Genomic DNA, 24,350 nt, shown 5'->3' with positions numbered 1-24,350 from the left:
GTTGTTTCACATTATAATGTTCTGAGAAGCTGGAAATGAGCCGTCTCAGATTCATACTACTTCAGGTGTTTAACCTGAAGTCAGTGGAAGTACATTATGTTAAGCACCTGAAGCATTTGTGCAGCCTTAAAGTTTTAACCTGACTATAATTGTAGCAGGTGCAACCAATTATAAATGGAATAAAAAGAAAAAGCAAGGATCTCTTATTTTGAAGAAAACAAAGTCTACTCTGTGTGGACTGAAAGATATCCTTGCACATTTTGTCAGAAATGGGGTTTGGTCCATGTCCTTTGCTCATTTTGTTGGTGGCTGCTTGTCACCTGAAGAAGCAGCTGCACATCAGTGGCATTTCTCACTGAAAATCCTCTGGGTAGTGATAGAAGAGTAACCTGATTTTAGATATGGTGATTTCTTTTCCTCTAGATTTAGATTCACTAAATAGATACTTACCTTGACTGGGTGCATCAACAAGAAGAGCAGCTGTTGTATAGTTCATGCATGACCTAAGCAGTCATTATTTTTTGCCAGGTCTCCTAGAAAAGGAAGATTATGTAGGGTCCAAGACAACCGAGGAGAGATCCTCCTGAGTTGGGGGGAGTGGGGTCAGGGCGGACAAGGTAGCTCCAAAGAAAGTCTCTTTTCAAAACCAGATAAATATTTTGATTTCTAGTCTTCAAATAAAAATAAAAGTCCTCACCTTGCATTAAGGCAGTGGTTATCAATATTTTTAGGCTCGAGGCATCCCTGGTTACACTCGAGGTGCCTCTTGGCAAATACCAGCTTTTAGTTTTTGCTCTTTTTTGACTATAGAAACATAACAGAGCAATTTTTTTCTGTGGTAAAGAACCCAGAAAGACCACAACACGGGGGAATGTTTTTAACACCATGGATTATTCTATTTGAAATCTGAGTTGAAGGCAAGTCGTGTTTGCACACCAAACCGCGCTAATACTGTGCGGCACCCTCACAACGCTGGCAGGGCACCCTGGCAGCGGATCACTGCATTAGGGGAAGGAAAGGTGCACGAGCCCTGCAGACACACCCTGACCCAACCCGATCCAACACAGCAAGGGCATGAGTCCTCTCCGCTGGCACTGATCGCTGGGCCCGTGTTTGGAGGACGGGGCTAACCACCATTTCTGCCTTGCCAGCGCTTGAACAGACAGCAAAGGAAAGAGTTGCGGTTGCCTCTGCTTAGCATTGTCTTAAGGGCAAAGAGTTGTGGAGGGGTTTGTTGGGCAAGATGTGGAAGAAGCCAGGGCTGCAATCAGCCTCCGAGGCGGAGCGGGGAGAGGGGAGCTGAGGAGTTTCAGGGGAGCCCGAGAGTCCAGGAGAGGCTGTGGGAGAGCTGGCCGGCGGGCCGGACGCTTGGGGGAGAAGAGGCCGGGGCTTTGTGCCGGGCAGGCAGCGCCTGGCCTCCAGAGCCCGCTCTTTCCTTGGCTCCTGCTCGCGGCGCGGGCTGCAGGGCCGCTCCGGAGAGCGCGGCGGGCCCGGCCCGGCCCAGGGTCCCGCCTGTGGCCTCCCCCTGCCGGGCGCCCGGGACCAGACAAAAGCCCCAGCCCGGGGCGGGGCGGGGCGGAGGGCTCGCGTGCAGGGAGGCGGGCGGGAGCGTCCCTCCTCCTCCGCCACCCCGGGCGGGGGCTCGGGATAGGAGCAGGAGGAGGAAGAGGAAGATGACGAGCCAGTGCAATTAGCCTAACAAGGGCCGGGCGGCGGCGGTGGCGGCTTCGCCCCAAGGACTGACACCTCCGCTCCGCCTCTCCCCACCACGCAGGCCGGCGCCGCGGGGCGCAGTTGAAGGCCGGCGGCGCCCCCGCCCCATGGCGGCGCGGTGAAGGGGCGCCGCGCCCCGCTGGCCCCGCGGCCAATGTGGGCTCCCGAGGAGCGGCGCCGCCTTTGTAGCTGGGCAGGGCATCATGGCGACGCGGCGGGCGGCGGGGACCCCCGGCGAGGACCCTCCCCCGCCCCCCGCGCCCGGCGCACAGGTAGGAGCGGGCCGGGGCCGGGGCCGGGGCCGAGGGTTGCGGGCGGGCGGGCGCGGGGCCGGAGCTGCCTTAATGGCCGCCCCCTCCCGCCGCGGAGTTGCCGGGAGTTGGGCGCTGAGGTGGGGGCCTGGCCCGGGACCTGTTGCCTTCGGCCGGGCATCGTCCGGCGGCTCCCGCGCGGGCTCGGCTTGGAGCCATCCCCGCAGCCCGTGGCGGCGGCTCGGCCGGGCCGAGCCGGGCCGGGCCCCGCTCCAGCCTCCCCCTGCGCTCCGGAGTGTCCGGCCGGGCTGCGGGGCAGCCGCTGTTGCCGGCCCCTCTTGCAGGCAGGGGCTAGCCCGTGCGGCCGCTGTCCCCTGTGTGCGAAGCACAGGACGGGCCGCCATCGCCCCGCGTGCAGCCGGCTCCCCCGGGCTGCCCCTGGCGCGCTGCGCTGCGCTGCGCTACGCTGCGCTCGGCCCGGCTCGCCCTCTGCCTCCGCCGGTGCCGAGCCCTGGGGCTCGGGCTGCCGCCAGTACCGGGTCCGGCAAGGACAAAGTGTCAGCCTCGCCTCGGCCCCGTCCCTCCGCCCCCACAGCCCTGGCGGAAAGTGGTACAGGTGTTTGAGGAAAACAGCGGGGCTTGCACTGATTTGACAGTGTTATCATGTAATCAAATGCCTGAATTCTTTTGTAAGCCTTTCCTTTAACACTGTGGAAGCAGTGGGGGTAGGGAGAGCCTCGCTAATGCACAGATCAAACTATTCTGCTTTAGTTTGACTCCTACTGGGTTCGTAGGGTCTTTCACGCTGTCGCTCGTCCTGGCCTGTGACCCCCGTCCCCTCCCGTGCGGTTAGAATTCCTTGCTTTCAAGCCACCTTCTACTTGGTGACTCTTTAATGCGTCCGGGTCTTTTGCAATGCACTGTTAATTATTATGGTTTTACTTTAAATTTATCTTTTGATACTCATATTAGACAAACATGTCACGTCTTAAAATTTTGCAGGTAAATGATGAAAATAGGGATTTGTAGGAGACCGAGCAGTAGCCCAACTAGAGCGTGCATAGCTCAGAGCACACAGCTTGGCAGATCTCATCTGTAACGACTTTTTTTCAGTTCACAGTTCATGCGGGTTATGTACCACTACATTTTTCAGAAATCTGATTTTTCTTTGAGCCTCTAATGCTACAAAATATACTTTGTCAGAAACAGCTAAATAAATAAGTAAATAAAACGGTGACTAATGTTTTTGGTTTGAGGGGGACCCCTCTATGCAACTAGTTGAATGGGATTATGTGTACAGTACTTGCAGAGGTATACCTAAAATTCAACTTTTTAACTCTGTTGAATTGCTCTCTGATTAGTAATTTTAGAATTTGCTTTGGGAGTGCTAGGGAAACCAGAAGAAAATCTAATGAGTCATTTTTATGTCTGATAAAGTGTACTTTTGGTAAACAGAAATCTTGCTGCTAATGTTGGGTCCTGTCTGCCGTGTAGTCATCTTGATGCAGAAAATAAGGTGACAGTTCTGTGAAAAAGATGGTAACAAATACTACTTTGCGTCTGGGACACTGTTACCCATGTGCATTTCACTTGACAGCTTAATTTTATGCATGTACATTTAATACTTGGCTGCAGTTGAATTACATGCAGATCTTGTTTGCATGATGTGAACTCTGCAACCGTAGTCTATGCTTGTGGCAGGGAAGAGAACTGCAGCAAAAGTTAGGCAGATAGGGTTTCTAGTCAGTTAGTAAGAAAGATCCAAACCCTCTATGACTTGGTCTTGTTTCAGTTTTTTAGCTTGACTACCTGGTATCAAGGTCTGTTGACATGGCAAGGAAAGAGAAATCCAGAGAAGGGAAGGAGTATCTGTATGTCCTTGCACATGCAGGTGGGGAACCAGGTCAAGATTTGTCCTTTCAGGAAGCGCATACAGTCCTGTTAGATTCCTGGTTATCTTTGTTGTGCCTTTAGGTGGATTCACGGCTGGGTGCTCTGCTACTATGTTCTGATTTTTTTTTTTTTAAATGTCTCATTGCAGCTCCCATTATTTTTTACTTTTTGAGCTACTTGTACTTGTCTCATGATCTTTACCACTTTACTTTTGTGCATGTTTTAATTTTGCATATGGTGTGTTTGTCTCTTTGCTGTTGCTTCCCTTGGCTGAGAAGATTGCAGAGAGGGGAGAATAGAGCCTTGGACTTTCAGGCTCTGCCTAAATCCACCTGAGTTATTCCTTTGGACAGCTATATTTGGGGCTCTCCTGGGAGACTTGATGGTTTCCAGTAAAAGGGCTGTCTCCCACTCTTCCTAAAATTGTAGGTGCGTATTTGCAGAACTGCACAGGGATCACTGAGTTTTTCTCTACTACAGCTGCTCCTTTGCTTTGTCCTATTTGTCTACCTCATGTAGGGAAGCAATGCATCTTAAACAAATGACATCGGTATGGTAGTATAAATCAGCTTGTAATTGCTGTTAACATACAGTACAGTTGCAAACTTGAATGTCCTCAGAAAAGTAAGGATTCAGATTACCACTTCTGTAATTTTAAATGCTTCATTATTTTTTTTTTTTTAAGATAACTTAGTTTTCCATCAAATATAATGCAGGTGTACTTTCATAATTTGTTTAAGTTTAGGAAATGTCTTTGCTTTGATTGTCAACATGAATTCAGTATTAGAAAACAAACTGGTATTTCACTAGTAGTCAGAGCCAACCAGAGCAGGGTATGGGGTCCTGCCTCCGCTCCCATCACATGGTGCCCTGGACCCGAAGAAGCTGTCAGCGGCAGGGGAGTGGGGAGGACACGAAGCAAGTGGTGGTGGCGCGGAGTCGCCGTGGCTGCTCTGCCCAGCTCCCTAGGGCCCCCCCAAAGCATGGGGCCTGGGGCGGTCACCCTGATTTGCCCCTCTCCCTAGGGACAGCCTTGCTGGCAGTATTACTTAAGCTGGTGTACACAGTTCTAAATTCTGAAGTACATTGCCTATCTTTTTAATTTTTTTTTAAACCAACTACTTTTTTCCTTGTGATAGTTTAAAATTCAAATGATATTTCATGTTCCTTTTGAAATTAAATGCTTGTTGTTTGCACTTAACTTTTCTTCTGAGACCTTTAGATTTGTTAGTGTAACAGTCAGGTATTTTGAACAATTCAACTGTTTTAAAACTTTAAAAATTGCCTGTGTGGGAGGGAGTAGAATATATAATCAAATAGGAATATGGATCTTGAAGGTTTCTGCATGGATAGTCAGAACTACATTGGTGAACTAATGGGTAATTTGAGAGTCAAGTTGCTCAAAATACTGTGGAGCCAAGCACTATATTTTGGCATAGCATTTATTTCTTTAGTCCCACCTGTGCCGGATGAGCAAGTGGCAGCAGGGTATAGGCTCCACGGCTCCCCCGCCGGGTCAGAGGCAGGCACAGCCAGAGGACTCACCAGCTCTGGCAGTGGCAATTGGGGCCTCTGAGGGCTTGTGGCAGAGCTCCCCCTGTGCAGCGGGGGGCAGTGGGGATTGCCCCCCTCACTTGGCACCCATGTAACAGCTGCCCCGTGGCATGGGTGCATCAGGGCTCAGCAGGACATTGCACGCTGTCTGGGAGCTGGGGTGGCTCCACCAGTCAGCCAGAGTGCTTGGCCCCAGCTACCCCAGCTCCCACACAGCATGCAGCACCCTGCTGAGCTGCGCTACACCCTCATGATGGGACAACTGCTGCGCAGGTGCCGGGGGGGTGATCCCTGCTGCCCCCCACTGCACGGTGGGGCTCTGCCACGAGCGCCCAGAGGCTCCAGTCGCCGCTGCTATGGCCGGTGAGTGCAGGGCTTTTTTAGTGCCAGGACTAGGCTGGAGCCCGGCAGGGCAGCCCTGGGGGCTTCTCCCGCAGCTCCCTTTGCCCGGGGAGAGGCAGGCACAGTTGGAGAAGCTGCAGGAGAACCTGCAGCTGCCTCGCTGTTCATGCCTCTCCCTGGCTGATCCGAATCGTCGAATCTTCTGAAGCCGATTCAGCCGAATTGATTCAGGACAGTGATCCTAATTGAATGACTGTCTTCCGAATTGGCTGAATCGGAATTGAATACTTCCCTACTCACACAGGCCTACTGCTCAGTAACTGTAGAGCTACAACAGCAAGCTCAGCGGAATTATTTGGGACTTAATTGTTATGATGAGGGTAGAATATGGGTCTCGTATAAGGAAGACATTGTGTGTTTGGAAATATATTATCTTTTTCTAAGGTACCACATTTTTAAACTTTCATTTTGATGCTAAGTGGATAGGTTATCTGATGCAGGTCTGCATGATGGTTTAAAAATGAATCCTTCCCCCCCAGAAAAAAGTTCTTGTTCATTTCTTACCCTCTAAAGTTTCCATCTGGAGGAACATGCCCACAAAGTACTGAGTGTTTTTTAGTTGATGCTTAGTGACTTGTGGAATGCTTTCTAATGCTCTAAATGCAGAAGAACTCAATATTTGCATCTTCAGCATGGTGAATGCACTTGCAATATATTGGTGTAGGTAATTGTGTTTTAAAACTGGTTTAACAGACATGAACTTTGAAGCTCAGTTTGAAAAAGATTAGAGGTTACTTTGGTAAATGAATTTGAAAATTTCAGATCAAAATAAATGTTGAAATGGAATCTTGCTTCCATTTCTGCCATCCTGTTCTCCGAGTCTTTCGATTTACTCATGTTTTTGGAAGAGGATCATGATAATTTTGGGAAAAAAATGGAACCAATGACATGCTTCATACATTTTTTTGAACTTGCAAAACAGTTAAACTTATATAGTGTTTAGGTAACTTGTAAACTGTAACTTCATGAGAACAGGAATGATTTTGAACGAAGAGCTGGTTTTTGTATTTTACAGAACCTGTTAGGCATACGCATATACATACTACTGTAGTGATGATGCCTTTGGATAAAGATGTATGCAGTATGGTCATTACAGAACCTTTTTTCTGTATACTTTTCTCTCTCTCTCTTTAGTATGTCAGTAGTTCACCTTTTCTAACTGACTACTGGGATGTCCTGTCCAAATATTCTGCTGGTGGTGACAAGAAATAGAAGGGAGCAAAACCTTTGTTTTATTTTAAATAACATGTGATTTTTTTTTTTCTCTACAGTCTTTAATATTCCTAGTATGCCTATTTTGTATCCTAAAGGATAGGAGGTAGAACTTTAAAATTTAGGATATTTGTATAAAAAGTGGAATCAACCTTGTTAGTAAGGTATCTGAGCTTGAATATACCAATTGCACTATTAATCCTATATTGAAATTTCAGCATTAGTATTGAAACCATACATGCAGACACATTCAGGAACCCAGGGGCTGTCCGGAAGAGCATGCATTTACACTTTAACATAGAGGATCAAAATCATAGAGGATCAAAAGTGCTAATCCTACTTGATATAGCTAGAATGATCCCTCATCCCATCATTTATCTGGCTAGGTTGGAGAGTGGGGATAATTGGCTCTTATTTAGCCTGTTTTTATGACAACAAAAATTCAAATATATGTGTACGCTGTATTCTACTTTACTTCCCACCCACTCTTTTTACAGGCTTCTTACATTTTGAAGCCTTAGACTGTCCCTGGGAGTTTGTTCAGCATCAGTACAAGAATCACAGCTCCATTGTATCTTAGTAGACTTAGTTGGAGCTGACAGGTGTTACAGTGATGTGAATGTCAAAGAAGATTGTTATACCTGGAATTGTTGCTCACAATTCCATGCTAAGATAAATACATGTTTAATAACTATGCAGATGGTTCTGTGTATCAAATGCCATCAACATAGTTTGGCAAAGTTCTTTGGGTAGATGTGATATATTTTATTAGACCAACTAAATAGTTGGGGAAAAAAGGTACAACCAACAAGCCTGAATCAATATAGTATTTCTTTTTTGACAGATATGGGGTATGTTTTAGTTATATCACTTCACTAGGACCACAGAGAGAAGCCCTGTAATGTTTTTATCTTTTTTCCCCACTAACTTATTTTGTGGATTGGAAGAAGAAACTCTAATATAGTCTTTCCAAAAGTAAGAGACTTGTTTCTTTTTCAGCGTTTGCCTATAGGAATATTAAAGATAGATAAAGTGGTATTATGCCTTCTTTCTCAAACCTTTGGTGTCTTTAATTTCTCAGTTTTGAGCAGGGGGACTGTACAAATAGAGCTGCTGCTTTTTTCTGGGTTAGCCAGTGTGCCATAAATGAATTGCTTTCAGCTGAAAGCAAACTCTTGTCTTTGCCTTACATTGTCTGTCTTTTAGTTATAACAGCTTCTGGACAGTGAGTTCTTTTATACAAGCACTGTTACCCACTGCACTATGGGCTGTTGCTAGACTGAATGGGCATCACAGTTCAGGGAGCCTGGATCATGTTGGTAAATATTTCTTGCCAGGCATGAGGTTCAGTGTCTGCACCCTGGAAAAATACGAACAGCTGTTTAGGTTTTGAATTTTGCTTGCAGTCATGAGTTATACCCTTGAGAGTGTAGGCAGTGGACTTATTTTTGTTTTTAATTTCTTTATTCCCTTTTGCCAGCTGCTACTGATTCATTGAGGGGTGAATTAGGTATCTCTTCTGAGGCCAGTGCTAATTACAGATTGGCTGGTGGTGGAAGGATGCAGTTTGAGATAGTCTGTTTGCTTTTATGTATGCATCATTTGCATAATGTGTTGGGACACACTGTATGGGTTGCACAAAGCACTAGAGAGTATACTGTAGGGAATAATAATGCACTAGCACCAGAGGGGGAAGGGAGGGGTAAATGGGCTTGGATGATCTAATCTTCCTCAGCTCTGATTCTGAGATCCATGAGATCTTGCTCTTAGAAAAATGAGATCAAATGGAACATGTTAAATCCTTTTGGAGAGACATTTAATTGCTTCTGTGTAGCAGCTGGAATTGGCACAAGTCAAATAAAGAGATTTGACCCTATTTCTAAACTAGCCTTGTATTTGTTAACTGAAATGGCAGTATGCATGCCCTTTTTGTTTTATTGGGTTAATTTATATGCATTCATTCAGATACATGAGTAAGTAACTAATATTGTTTAAAAAAGGACAGTATAAAAATTTAGATTTAAAGATATGGAAAAAGATCCACAGAAGACAATAGCCTGGCCTTTTGCATCCCACCTCCAGTGCAGAGGGGTCATTGGATGGAGTAGAGCTGTAGTCTCTTTTACATTGAGCATTGATTTTTAGGGGTGGGAAAGGGAGGTGCTGATTGGAGCGCTCTGATTTTCTTTGTCAATCTGTATGATTGGAGCTATTGATAGTAAGTGTAAATTAGAACAGAGTAATTAGAGTAAAAGTGGGCATGTCTACATGAGAGGATTACTGCAGAGCTGCCTAATTAACTCTGCACTAAAATATCACTGTCTACACGTACAGTACTATTAGGACAGAGTAAACTAATTAACTGCCACAGGATATGTCTATTTACAAGAATTTCTTGTGAGAATTACTTGTAAATACAAGTACTGTCCTGTGGCAGAGTTCTTCAGTCTGTAGCAATGCATGGCTGGGGCATGTGGGTGTGCTTCAGTGTGGGGGCTGTGTGCTGGCTAGCCCCACACTGAAGCACCCACATGCCCCAGGCAGCCCCTCCACGGCACGTTGAGCTGGGTTGGAGCAGGCCTGGGCGGGCAGGCTCGCCCCTTGGGCCCACTGCCAGTCAGGGATGCTCTGACCTGACTTAACGTGCTACAGCCCCAGGTGCATGTTCAAACAGTATGCCTGGGAGCATTAAACTCTGGCACGATATGCACTGGAGTTTATTGCTCTGTGCTAATAGCACTTGTAGGTGCACCCACTACGGAGCTAACCCAGGGCAGTCCTAGGACTCGGGGACTGTAGTTATCTTAGGATCAAAAGAGTGGCTTGTCACATATGGGTGTGAACAGACTGCATGTTTATATAGATAGCTTATGGACTCGTTTGTGTAAAATGCACATGAGAAATTAATTTACCATTAAAGTATTGGTACATATATGAGGATGGGGAGGTAGGGGGAGCCATTCAATGTCTTTCTCAGTGTTCATTTTAGATCAAACCAGAACTTGACTTTTTTCTGGAGCTGTGGTTGGGGTTGCACCGATAGAGATTTTTTTGTGCCAAAACTGATGGCTGATTTTTTTTAATGAGCCATATTGGCTGATAGTGATTTGATTGCTGATATGGCTTTGTATGGAGAGCAGCATCTGGCTGGTAAGTCTGTTGTGGGGGAAGAGGGGTGATGGGGGAGAGAAGGGATGTGTGTGGCGGGGGGAGATTAAGGCCCCCTCCATGGTTAGGGAGGGAGTGGGGCTGGAGCAGGGGCTGGCACTGCCCAGCCGGGGTAGGGCATGGGATGGAGTCATGGCTTGTCTGGGGGGTGTGGGATGGAGCAGCTTCCACTGTTGCACACACCCCAGAAGGGCATGGGGAGGGGGGCATGTGTCCCCTGGATCTGTGTGCAGGGCAAAGGTGGGCTTTTGCTGCGGGCTGGGGCTGTGCTGAGCTCTTCCCAGTGGGGGGGCCTTGGTCAGGCTGTGCTCATGGTGGGCAGCAGCACTATGGCAAATTTTGGTGTGGCTGCAGCCCACCCAGTAGCCCCCACCTCCCAGTGTTGCCACCACCACCTGCCCTGAGTGCAGTCCCAGCCCAGCCCCCCCCACTTGGAAGAGCCTGGCACAACCCCAGCTGCAGCCCACAGTGGGCAGCCTGCTGTCGCCCTGCATACAGATCCAGGGGTACATGCCCCTCCCATGCCCTCTCAGGGTACGCATAGCAGTGGGAGCCTCTTCCCTCACCCTCCAGATGAGCTGCTCATGGCTGTGTCCTGTGCCCTGCCCCTGCCCCAGCCACTCTCTCCCTCATTGTGGGAGCCTCAGCCTGCACCCCCTAACCCTTGCCCTGCCCCACCCCTTTCTCCATAACAGACTTACCAGCTAGACACTGCTCTCCACGCTGCTGGGCTGTACTCCTGGCCACCTGTGTACTGCACTGCCGCTGCTCTCATACATAGGACATTTATCAGCAACATTATTGGCCACATCAGCCAAAAAATGCTGATTGCCTATAATGTTGATTTTCCTTATATAGCCAATACTTTATGGAACTGATGTATCGGTGCACCTCTCATCTGTGATAGATATCTTCTGATTGTATTTAATTCCTTCATGTTCCAGTAAGCCTTACAAAGAAGAAAGACTAGATTCTGCTTTTTCATTAAGAAACTGGAAAAAACAACAAAGAATGAGCAATCCTTTTTCCAACTCATTGGGCCCTGTGGGCTGAATGAGGGGCATGGGGCCAGTGTGCAGGCTGAACTGGACTCACAGACTGTCCTTGCATACTGTGTGCAGCATGTGATTCTAGTCCGAGACCTAGCTAGCAGCACCATGGGCTGGATTCATCCGGCAAGCCATATTGTTAACACTTTTGCTATATTGTGTTTTCTGTGTTGGTTTCTTTTTTTTTTTCTGTTTTTTTAGGACTAGCCAAGCTAAAAGAATTGCTTGGGAAACTGTTTCTCTAAACAGTTTTTAAATTGTCCTTGACCATATAATAATAAATATATAGGTGTGCATTCTAAATGTTCCAAGCTTAAAGGAATATGTTTCTAAAATTGGTGAATTCATTTTCTATTATGAGACCCAACATTTGACTACACAGTAATACCCTTCTCTGTCTCCTCTTTTGTGCCATTAATACTGATCAGGGAAATTTAATTATAGGATATTGAATTCCCAGGAAACACTTTTGCAAGTAAATTGGATTCTGACTTGGTTTGTCTGGTCAGCGTTGCTAGCATGTCAACACTACCTGGCCAAACTATTAAATCCCTTTTCCAATAATAATGCATTTTGTATTGCACACAAGAACTTTCCAACTTGTTGAAATGTAATTCTTTTACTAGTAGTGTTAAAGGGATGTTGGGACCTGAAGAAGAATGCCTTGCATTCGAAAGCCTGTCTAATTCTATTCCAACTGATCTAATTCTATGCATTTGATCCAATAAAAGATATTGCTCTAAGAAATCCTTGTCTCTCATTCTCTTGTATAGACAGAGCTGAACTGTGTTTTAATAATGTGCTCAAATATTATTGATGTCAGTCTCATTTATGTACTCAGCAGGATTGTTTTAATTCTGGTTGGGGGCGACTGTTGTAACAGAGCTCCAGGATCTGGTTGATTTTTCCTTATTAGGAATCCAATTCCTTAATGAACTTTACATATAACTTTAACTGGTTGGATTTGAGTTTAGATGTAGGTGCATCTTCCATTCTCCAGGATTTACTAGGCCATGAGATATGAGTGACTGACCAACAGGGACTGCCTCTTTGAAGAAAAGTGGTTTTATTTTTTTGTATTTACACTGAGAAATGGAAGAGCAGATTTGAAAATGTTCACTCACCAGTCATTACCTCCACTTCCTGCTATCCTCATGTTCTGGCTTTCTTGCACTGGATAAAAGGCTCACTTGGAACATTGACCTCAACCAGGTTCTTCAGTGTTTGGATGAAAAGCAGTCAGGTTGCATTACTCCCTTTTGTTTTAGTTTTTTTCCCTTTGGTTACTGTTCATTCCTTGGGCTCTGAGCTTCCATTTTCATGCCTTTCCTGATAAATAAGGAGTCTATAATGATTCAAGTGACAAGTATTTCCATGTGTGGCTGCACATGCCTCTCATTCCTTGACTCTGTTTTGTAAAATTCTACCTGCTTACTCTTGCAGACATTTTTTTTCATTATCATCAATCACTGTTGTAAGGGGTGAGTGAGTAAATTTAGTACCCAGACTGGTCAGTTTTACAAGTCTTTTTTCTATCCTGTTTAGTCTTGGTGTTCTTTTATTGATTTTTTTTTTTTTTTTTTTTAAAGTACATTCTTAACATCCACAGTCCTTTCCTAATGTCCCCTCCCCGCAACACACGCATGCAGGCATGCGCGCGCTAGTAGTCTCTCGGAGGCTACGCAAGGAAAGGTTTTTGTTTAGTAGGAAGAAATCTGATATTTTCTAAAGGTTCAGGTTTAAAGGCCATAGTGTATTGCTGCTGAGGTATTAAAGTAGGTGTGTTACATATTCATATCTGGATGGGAATCGTCATGGAACTAACTTAAATCTCCTTTGCCCTGTAAACAAACAAATAGCCCATAACACTGGAGAGTGGTTATCTTTGTACAGGAAGTGGGTGTAATGCTGTAGCCATAACTCATGTGTAGACTGATATTTGGCATTGATGTAGTAGACATGAAGTTGCAGGCGGTATATGTGTATTATTACTTTTTTTAAAATTAGTGGGTTTGGGGGCTTGGTTGGGTGTAGAAGTCAGGTTTATAGTTTTCTAGAACTTTTAACATATGGAAAGCAGACTTTATTTGTATATCAATTGCACAGTTTATTTGTATCATTGAGAGAAAAATCTGAAATTAACATTGCGTAATCACTGAAGTGCAGGTATTTTCCTGTGACTCTTATTAACTAGACTGAATTTTTAGCTCCTGTATATGAAACAGATTTCTGTCATGATATGGAGACTAATTGTTGTATAGGCATAACTTATTTCCCACTATAAAACAAAGTTAAGCAACTAGTCATCAAAATAAATCTTTTTAGTCATGATTCCTGTTATGCAGTCATGTGCTTTAAAGGAGGAAATGCATTTTTTTTTGGCTAGATGACCAACTAGACACTAGGTTACTTGACAGCTAGCTGTCAAAGTGGAAAAGATCTTTTCTCTGAAGGAGTGGCTAAAGACTTGCTGCTAATGGTATCTCACTGCTTGGTAATTTCCTTGTGCTGGACACTCAACAAGGTTCTTGTGGTTGTGTCAAGCAAGTTGGAGCTGCATGCCTGCTTTCACTTGATATGGTGAGATAAGTGGTTTCCTGAGCATGCTTCCTGAGCACAGGCTCTGGTATACCTTTACAGAAAGGTAAGTTTGGGCCTTAGGACCAGTTCTAGCCTCTCAGCACTCCAGTAGCTTAATCGCAACCTTTTCCAAAGCTACATCAGAGGAACCAAAGGGCTGATTGTTTCGGGGACATGTTATAGATTAAATGGATAATACACAGTTTTTTTGCCAGAGGGATTCTAAGTATGTAATCTTTGTTTCAGGCCATGCAGATTCAGATAAAACAGCAGAGCCTCGAAATGCCTTTCCTTCCTGCAGGTTCCCCGTCATTCTGAAGCACTGTTTGGGCCGCGCTATTTGGGCTCCTCGGGTGTCCATGATTCTTCCTCTCTTTCAAGCTGCTGATGAAAGACCCTTTCTTTCATAAGCTCTAGTTCCCTTTAAGTGACCCCCTGATCACCTTCATTGTTTGATCAGTCTCCCCCACCAACTGGTACAGCTTGCCTACCAGCCCATCTGGGTAGACTGGTTCCCCAGGGCAATGTTTAGTGCCAAAGACTTGTACATGTGTAGACTCTGGACAGTTGGGGGGACAGGTGGAAGGGGGAGGGGCCAAGGAGAGCTTCAGGGTTCCTCCGCTTCAAACTGAAGAGGAGTAAAATAGAAAGGTAAACTTAGCTGCTACAGGGCAGGAACAGAGAGAGTTCCCCCTAGGCCTTTAAGAGGAACACAGTCTAGAGCTCCGAGTTGTTGGATGCAACACACCAACTGCAACTCTTGCCAGCCCTTCATTTCAAGTTCCTTATTTTCACCACAGTTCAAAAATGTAAGGATGCAAGAGGAAAGGATGTGACCAACTCAGACAAGATCTGTTTTGCTGTAGTTGATGGAACCAAAACAAGTTTACAGTAACTATGAAAACTGTGTTTGTTTTCAGAAGCAAAAATTGTACTGAAAATCCTAGACAAATCTGCCTTGACCACCCAGGACTGTACTACAGGCTGCACACAGAGCAGGACTGAGGGTAGGAGCTATGGAAAAGGCGGAGCAATGTGCATGGGAATAAGGTGGTCTCTACCTTCCTTATCGAGGGCTGGAGCAGGCAGGAGGCGTGTGTGCATGTTATAAATGAAAAATAAACAAAAAGATTTATTTACATCAGTAGTTTTAAAATGCCTTGCACCATTACTAAATATCAGTTATTGGATCAGCATCAGCTGATATGGTTGGTTAATCATTGCCTATCGGTATCGGCCAAGAAAAATCTATCTGTACACCCCTAATTAAGAAGAATTAATTTGTCCTGCCAGCAAAGCACCCAGAACTTTGTAGCTCAGCAGGCTGGGCAGGGAGGTGCTCTTGTAACTCCACCTCTGAGTAAGTCTGTCATCAAAAAATTCCAGAAACATACACCAGTTACTAAGAATGCACTGCCTAACACTCCTACAAACTTCATAGGAAAGATAGTTCCAGTATTTAAGGTGAATATCAGTAACCGAGTTGGTCAGAATGAGATGAAGCCTGTGATTCTTAATTAGAGTTCCGCAACACCCTGAGATACTTTCAAGGGTGCCACACAATATTAGCATTGTTAGGTGTGCACACATGATTCACAAGATAAACCCAGTGATTTCAGCTAGGAATTCAGTGTTAAAAAGATTCTGACCTAATGTGAGCTTTCTGAGTTCTTTGCAACCAAGAAAGTTATCTATTATGTTTCCACACACTTTTTTGAGTGAAAGCCTAAGACCTGGCATTTTCCAAAGGGTGAATCAAGTCTAAAAAGGTTGGAAACCACTGGATTCTCAACTTGGCATCAATGCTATCTGGGTGCGTTAAGGAGAAAAAAAACACCACAACTTTCACATAGAAGCTTATTAGTCAGTACAGAGAGGAGGAGACAGAAACTAGTCTAAAATGTTTTTGCCACCCTACCTAATTTGGGGGGCGAATCTTGTAATACAGGGCTGTCCAACTGGTGGGTACTTCCGAGTACTGCTCCCCTCCACTCTGCTGCTCTTCTGATGCTGCTGCCACCTCCAGGCTTCTGCTCCATCCTCTAACTTTCACTTCTTGCCCCAACCCACAGGGCTTAGGGAGCCTACAGCCAAGGGGGTTGTGTGGACAGGGGGGCACCAGCATAGTGGGGAGGCCTATGCAACATGTCAGGAAGGTGCCTACTGCATAGCATGTGGCCTCCAGCTGCTCAGCAGTTGGGACAGCCTTCTTACAATGGGCATGTGAGCTTTGAGTAAATTTCACAGTTCACCCCAAATACAGCTTACAACAATCAAACTAGCTCGAAGGCAATGAAGGCCTACATGACCGAGCAGGATCTGCAGCTGAAAATAGTAATTGACTACACCTTTAAGCAGATGCACCATGCACGAAGATTAAAAACATGTCAATGTGTCTGGGTGTCAGTAGGCCGAAACAAATGCATGCCAACTGTCTCAGAAGAAGGGAAATCATCTTTTGATCAGAGTTGCAATTCAAAAAGTCAAGCAGTTTTGAAAACCTGGAAAACAATATTTTAACTGGGATGAGACTAAGTTAAAATGTTAAAAAAATTGCAAAAGGCTAACTACCAAAAAGATAGTCCAAGAATTTAAAAGTGCCTCCTTAACAACAAACATGAATATTAATATTAGGGTAACACAACACTTTGCAATTTACTAGCACATCTTGTCCTCGATTAATACCTCTCATTACTGTTTAAGGTTTCACTAGTTTTCATTGTAAATGTTTTTTTTTCCTTCCCAAATTGATATAATTGTAATTTATTAAAATTATTGTAGGCTTGCTGTGGAACGAAACCAGCTGTACTCAATAACAGATGCACATTTTCTTATTATGAAGGATTTATGCTGCCCATAGGGCACTCTACATATTGCTCAGTCAGTTTGAACAAAGGTTCTCTGAAACAACACTTGCCTACAAATCAGGGGAAATCCATCTTTCCTAGATGTAAAACTTAAGTCTGCAAATACCCCAAATAATCCCCAGAAGTCCAACCCTACAAAATATTTGTCCCTTAGATATGAATTGCCCTAATATCAAATACCCTTGAACACAGCTAACCTAAAATATTAGGCACTTAAAATATTCACAAATAAACACTTAAAATATGCACTGTCTGGCCTGCGGGGACTGTCTGGCCCCACTCCTTCCATGGAGTGGCACATTGCCCAGCTAAGCCTGGGGCAAGAGGGATTCTTTACCGCGTCCCTGGGAAGACTTTTGTTCTCTCTAGTCATCTCTACCCCTGGGGACTGTTACTTGCCACCAGCTCCGTGCTGCCAGCTGTCACTTTAAAGAGCGTCTCTGATGATGATGTACGGAGCACCATCCAGGGCTCCAGTTGTCACCAGTACTGGAAAATGGTGTGGGGAATCACTGTTGCCACACACTGCTCTCACTACGGTTGCTGATTGCCACTGTCTGGATCCTACTTTGCCAATCGCAAGCGCCCCCTGGAGTTGCAACTGCTGGGAAGTGCCACTCTCACTTCTCAGGGCCCCTTCTGGGGTTCAGCTCTGGGTCTCGCTATAGGCTTCAGCCATCCTTCACTAGTGAGGATTTGCCAGGCTCCGTGGGTGGAAATAGCCCCTGTCTGGAGTCCGGGCTCCTCAGTCCCCTGTAGCTTACCTCCCAGGAAGGTGAGGTGCAAGGAAAGGAAAGCAGTATTTTAAGGAGTGTGGAACTGATTTTCATGGTTCCATGTGTAGCAGATCTGTTGTTACCCTGAGCGGTCTGACACCACCTGGCAGTCCATTTCAGACTGCTTTCCCATTCCAGCTGACCTGTTTAAATCCTGCAAGCATTAATGAGCACCATTCAAGCCTCTAGTTATCTCCTCCTGGGCCAGTAGCTTTCAATTAGCTCCAGTGAGTAGGCCACAGTAGTACACACCTGGTCTGAGCTCCTGTCTGGCCAGTGCCATTCTGCTAGCCTCTTCTTTAGGAGTACTCAGAATAATGCCACCAACTCTGTCTCCAAGAATAAGTTTCAACAGGGCTTGCAGCATAATGAGTCTTCAACAGTCCACAAACAGAATCAGGAATTGCACTCCTTCCAGAAGTGTTTGACCTCTCTACTTTCCAATAAGCTATTGCAAGCCTCATGACAAGGCTCCTAAGTCTCAGAATATGCCTTGCCCAAAATACAAACACAAACCCCAAATGAACCTAGCCAAGTCCAAAGAGTTGGCTTTCCCTTGCTTGCTGACCACAATCAGGTCCAGCCCTTCAGGGCTTGCTTACTGTGTGTAGAAGGATCTGTCTTGAGAGAGCTCCCTTTCTGGTCTGATCCACTCTATCCTGCTTTGCTTAGGAGTTGATTTTATACAGTTCAGTGCTCTGCCCTTCTGGGCCACAGAAGTCTGATTTTTACAGGCCTTTCCCTTTCCCCTGGTCTTTTAATAGTAGCAGGACTAGGCTTCCCTGTTGCACCATAGAGCAGCACTTTTCTGGGTGGCATTTGTTTTTAAAATCTGTATTTTAAACTGTTAGGGGCTATGTAGGGGCATAGACCCAGTTTCTGTTCCCAGTTTCTTGGAATCAAAATGGTCCATGACTCAGACAAAAGAAATAAATTTTCAGGGTGCGGGGGGAGAGGCAGCAACTAGTTACTAGGTGTGTAGTAAGATTACATGGTTACTCAGTAAGGTGTGTACAGTATTAACAAATAATTCCCACTGGGAATATAGTGCCTAGAAGTAGTGGAGGACAATTTTTTTTTTTTTGTACTGAGTGGAGTTAAGTTAGGGAAGTGTATTTATTGTATGTTTCCTCTGTTATGAATATTATAATCCCTGAAAAAAATACTGTGCGGACTTTCTTAAAAAAAGAAAAACGTACATATTTTAAAGCTACTTGTGACCAAGCAATGTCTGTTTTTAAGATCTTGTGTTATCTGATATGGATTTAATTGTCAAACTGTTTTGAGTCTGGGAGGAAAAAAAAACTACTTCAGGGTATATTGGCTCTTTTCTCCTTCTGTCCAAGTAAATGCTGTTACTACAGCTTCCTTTTCAGAGCTAGTGGATATCAGTTAGATCAGGGGTTCCCAACCACTGGGCTGCGGTCCAGTGCCAGGCTGCAAAGCGTTGGCTGCCGGTCTGCAGGAGGACTGGCTGCTGAACTGGAAGTGACCGAGGACCGGCAGCCAACCCTGCTTTTATTTTAAACTGAGTATAAAAAAGGGTTGGCTACAGGCCCACAGTATGCCAGTCACTTCTGGTCCATGGCTTGCTGGTCCTCAGCCTAAAAAGGTTGGGAACCCCTGAGTTAGACTGTGTTCAAGGTGTTCCTAGACTAGTGGTTTTTCAACTTGGTTTGTGAAAAATGACAATCAATCAAAAGTATGTGAATACCCACAGTTACAATTCAAAGGGGCCTGTACCTCTGTTTGAAATTTTTTAGGGGTCTGCAAATGAAAAAAAAAGGTTGAAAACCACTGTCTTAGACCCTCTGACAAGAATGCAGGGGTAAGGGAAATGCACTTCTCACCAGAGGGAGTTGCCTTCTAGCCACTGAGCATGGTAGCTCACATCCTGCTGTATTCTCTGCTCCCAGAGACAGCCATCTGTTCCTCAGGAGCCTGGTTTCTTGTCAAAAAGCTTCCCTCCCTCCCCCCCCCCCCCCCCCCCCCCCCCCCCAAAAAAAAAAAAGGCGAGAGAAGCAGGAAATCTAGAGCTATTGGAGGGTTTATGTACTCCTCTCCTACTCCTCCAAAATGTCATGTGAATTTGTACATCTGAACTGGCTCTAGTGCAGGCAACTGAAAATTGTAGACTCCCTTGTGGCACAGGACAGCAAGTTAGGCTGTCATACATTATGTCGTGTGCCATCAGGATTGTCACTGTGCTTGAGCAAGTTCTCTGTTTCTACTTAGACTTTCTGCCTTTCCTGCTGCTACCCTGCATGAGAAAAATGCAGTGTTGGCTTGTGTTGCTGCATTCACTTCCTTTATGGTAGAAGTGTTCTGCTTAACCACAGACATTTCCACTGTAGAATTAAGTGGAAGAGATTTGTGCATCCAGTTCTTCTTGTAGGCTGTACTTGCCCTATATATGTACTGGAGGTAACTGCTTCTTTTACAAATTATGTTACACTTATTTTTCAGTTATTGCTGCATGTTTTACATGGTGGTAGGAACTGTCCTCTGTAATTTGGCATCCAGCTACTTAAATCCCATTATACTTACTTAAAAGAGTTGCAGTCTAGAATGATAAAAAATCTTGGCTTCAAAACTTGGCTTTGGAATGAAAGCTGCGCAGGGTAGGTTTGATTTAAATCAAATTGATTTAACTCACTGGTCAAGAAGCCTCAATTTAATCGTCGTTTTCTACAGAAAGTATATTCTTGTTGTTCGATATCCTTTATTCATTTAACTTCTTGAAACTTTTCACTTTCAGAAAGAGGTAAGGGCTGGACTCTGTGTACACAAACTTGCAGAGCCAAGAGGGCAGATGGGTAGGTAATCAGGTCTTTTATCTCTCATCTCCATATACTGCTGTTAACAAGGATGTTATCTGTGGAGGCACAAATCCACAGTTTGAGAAACGAAGTTAAGCGTTACAGAGATGCTTAATGGGATCTTCTAGACTGAGCTTTGAGTCCCATTGGGTAGAGTGGTTTTCTTTAATCTTTACTAATCTATAGAGGAGCCCCTGGGAACCCCATAAGATTGGACCCCTAATATAGTCCATGGCCTGACCTATTTATAAAACTTTTCTAAAAAGGTTACATGAATATGTTGTCTCAAATAATATATAATTAGAAGTTATAATCCCTAGTCCATGAGCTTTAACATATCCTAAATTGGCCACAAAATGATTGAGTTCAGGATCCTAAGGAAAGAAAAGAAGAAGAGCAGCAGATTAAGGACCCTGGACAGAACAGCAGACTTCAACTTCTTATGGAACTGATGGGCAGGATTCCCTGGCAGGCAAGTCCTGAGAATGAAAGGAGTCCCGGAAGAGCTCATTGTATTTTAAAGAAACCTTACTGAGGGTGCAGGAGTAACCCATACTAATGTGTAGGAAGACCAACAAGTATGCAGAAGAGCAGCAGGCTACTCTTCAGTGAGCTAAAATGCAAAAAGTAAGCTTAAAAAAAGTGGAAACTTGGACCAAATGCGTAGGGAGAAGTATAAGAGTATTGCTTGGGCATGCAGGGATAAAATCAGGAAGGCCAAAGCACAACTGAGTTGCAGCTAGCAGGTGACGAAGGGATTCTAAAGTATGTCAGCAACAAGAGGAAGATCAGGGAAAGTGTGGGTCCCTTACTGAATGCATGAGGCAACCTAGTGATAGGTGATACAGAAAAGGCTGTGGTACTCGATGCCTTTTTCACTTCAGGTGAGGTCAGCTTCCAGACTATGGCACTTGGTAGCACAGTTTGGAGAGCCAGGTGAGCAGCTGACAGTGGCAAAAGAACAGGTTAGGGACTGTTTAGAAAAGCTGGCTGTATACAATTCCATGGGGCCTGATGCAATGCACCCAAGGGTCCTGAGGGAGTTAGCCCATGTGATTGCAGAGCCACTTGTCATTATCTCTGAAAACCTGTGGCAATCGGGAGTGGTCCTGGATGGTTGGAGAAGGGCAAATATAGTGCTAATATTTAACAAAGAGGAAGAAAGAGCATGTGGAGAACTACAAACCAGTCAGCCTCACCTTGGTCCCTGGAAAAAAATCATAGAAAAAGTCCTCAAGGAATCCATTTCTAAAGACTTGGCAGAGAAGAAGGTGACTAGGAAGAGTTGGCATGGATTCACCAAAGGCAAGTCATGTCTGACCAACTGAATTGCCTTCTATTCTGAGGTGACTAGCTTTGTGGATGTGGGGAGACCAGTGGCTGTGGTATACCTTGACTTCAGCAAAGCTTTTAATACGGTCTCCCACAACAGTCTAGCTAGCAAGCTAAGGAAATATGGGTTGGATGAATGAACTCTAAGGTCCATAGGAAACTGGCTTAATTGTTTGGCTCAAAGGGTATCTATCAATGGGTTGATGTTTAGCTGGCAGCTGGTATTGAGTGGAGTGTCCCAGGGATCGGTCCTGAGGCCAGTGTTGATGAAGATATTGAACAAAAACGTGGAAGATGGGATAGAGTGTACCCTAAACAAGCTTACAGATGCCATCAAGTAGGGAACAATAGTAGATGCACTGAAAGGTGGGTCTAGGATTTAGAGAGACCTAGGCAAATTGGAGGATTGGACCAAAAGAAATCTCATGAGGATCAATAAGGACAAGTGCAAAGTCCTGCACTTAGAATGGAACAATCCCATGCACTAGTACAGGTTGGGGACTGAGTGGCTAAGCAGCAGCTCTGCAGAAAAGGACCTGGGGGTTACAGTGGACAATAGGCTGACCATGAGCCAACAATGTGCCCTTGTGAAGAAGGCTAACATCATTCTGAGCTGCATTAGTAGGAGTGTTGCCAGCAGATCAAAGGAAGTGATTATTCCCCTCTATTCAGCACAGTTGAGGCCATATCTAGAGTATTGTGTCCAGTTTTGGGCCCCCAACTACAGGAAGGATGTGGACAAATTGGAGGGAGTCCAGTGGAAAGCAGTGAAAATGGTTAGAAGGCTGGGGCACGTGACTTGTGAGGAGAGGCCAAGGGGCTTGGGCTTATTTAGTCTAGAGAAGAGAAGACTGAGGGGGCAGGGATTTAATAACAGCCTTCAACTACCTGAACTGGGTTTTGAAAGAGGATGGAGCTAGACTGTTCTCAGTGGTGGCAGATGACAGAACGAGGAGCAGTGGTCTTAAAGTGCAGCAAGGGAAGTTTAGGTTATGTCAGGGGTTGTCAACCAAGGGTACACGTACCCCTGCTGGTACTTGGGAAGGCCCCAAGGGATACCTGGCTGTGGCGTGGAGAAGCAAGGGTACTTGGGAAGTGGTGGCGTTAGGGGCAGGGCCACAGCTGCCATCCAGCACTCCGTGTTACCACTGCACACTGCTTCCCCGTGGCTAAGTTCCCCTGCTTCTCTGCACCACTGGTTTCATGTCCAGCTGGCCAGGGAGTGGGGGTTGCTGATGGCTGGGTGGATGTGAAGCCGGCGGCGTGGAAAAGCAGGGGTACTTGGGAAGCGGCAGCATGGGGTCATCGTGCCATGCTGCCGCCGGGCGCTGCGCTCTGCTTTCCTGTGCTCGAGTACCCTGGCCTCTCTGTGCCACCAGCTTTGCATGCAGCTGGCTGTCAGCACCCCCCATCTCCCTCCGGTGCATGGTGGTGATGCGAGGAACTCTCACGCAGCAGCCGCTGCCATCTATACACTCAGTGGGGGTGGTGCTGATAGCTGGCTGCATGCAAAGCTGGCGTGTGAAGCAGGCATACTTGCGTGTGGGAAAGCAGCACGTGGTGCCTGGCTGCAGCACGGAATGTATAGATGGAGTTGGCGGCTGCATGTGACCTTCCCTTGCTGCCGGCTCCCCTGCTCTCTGTCAGCACCCCTACTCCCCCTGCCCATCACTGGCCACCGGGGGAGCTCACCCCCCAACTTATTGACTGGCTGCTCTACATCTGGAAGGGGGTACAGTTCAGGAGGGGTACCCACCAGAAGGGATACACTCCTTGAAAAGTTGAAAACCCCTGGGTTAGATATTAGGAAAAGTTTTCTCATGAGGAGAGTAGCAAAGCGTTGAAATAGGCAACCCAGAGAGGTTGTGGAATCTCCATCCTTGGAGGTTTTTAAGGCCTGGGTAGAGAAAGCCTTGGTTGGCATGGGCCACTTAATGGTGAGCTGCTGGGGGCTGCAAGGGTCATCCTGTCCCCTGGCTGCCATTTTGGGACCAGATGTTCCACCCCCTGACCCCTGACCTTTGCCACCGGAAGCCCCTCCCCTTGCTGCCAGAAGTACTCATTTTGGGAAGGGGTTTGCCATCTTGGAACCAGAAAAAAACACCTAATTATATACTAAAAATCAAACATTGAAAATAACATTTTAATTTAAAAAAAAAAAAATTTTGTCCTGATTCATTTGCATTTGCATTGCATATATAGAGGTCATTGCATAATACAGTACAGTCGCATCATACACGCATTTAACTTGAGCGAATTCAGCTATACGCAGGGTGGGAGGGGCCACCCTGTGCTGCGCCACTGCCGCCGGCCTCACAGCTCTAAGCATGGCTCCGTGGCGGCGGCAGGAGGTTTTGGAAGCAGAGGCAGTCACCGCTAGTCAAATCGCTGGCAGGTAATATGCGATTTGACTATATGTGATTTTTGCCTTGCGCGCTGAGTTCAGAACCTAACCCCTGCATAAGATGCGACATGCCTGTACCTCAAAATGAAGTCCTACTCCTGCATGCTTTGGAGGGGGTGTGTGAGAGAGAGGGTGAGGAGGCTGTGGGGGGTGTTTGTGTGACTGTGTGGGTGTGTGTGAGGTTTGTGGGGGTGTGAAGGGGGAGGGTGGCTGGAGGTGTGTGGGGGGTGTGGATACGTGTGTGGTGGGGTGTAGACATGTAGCAGTGAGTGCCCAGGGGGCGACAAGATGTGTCACAGTCGGGGCTGTATTTTCCCGCCCCTGGACTAG

General features: G+C 45.9%; 1 protein-coding gene across 5 annotated transcripts in view; it reads left to right on the top strand.

Annotated features, from left to right (window-relative positions):
• The first annotated feature begins 1,624 nt into the window (after positions 1-1,624).
• The window catches only part of ARHGAP21 (Rho GTPase activating protein 21), a 173,611-nt gene continuing 150,885 nt past the window's right edge, over positions 1,625-24,350 (top strand). For all 5 annotated transcript variants that reach the window (XM_059729087.1, XM_059729085.1, XM_059729086.1 and 2 more), the window contains exon 1: positions 1,625-1,985. In XM_059729087.1, the coding sequence (XP_059585070.1) occupies positions 1,917-1,985 (69 nt within the window). In that variant the 5' untranslated portion in view covers positions 1,625-1,916. The remainder of the gene's footprint in view (positions 1,986-24,350) is intronic.

This window comes from Alligator mississippiensis, chromosome 5 (assembly GCF_030867095.1).
Source record: "Alligator mississippiensis isolate rAllMis1 chromosome 5, rAllMis1, whole genome shotgun sequence".
Classification (NCBI taxonomy): domain Eukaryota; kingdom Metazoa; phylum Chordata; order Crocodylia; family Alligatoridae; genus Alligator; species Alligator mississippiensis.
The sequence above is the reverse complement of the archived record's forward strand: the minus strand, read 5'-3'. Positions and strand labels throughout refer to the sequence as shown.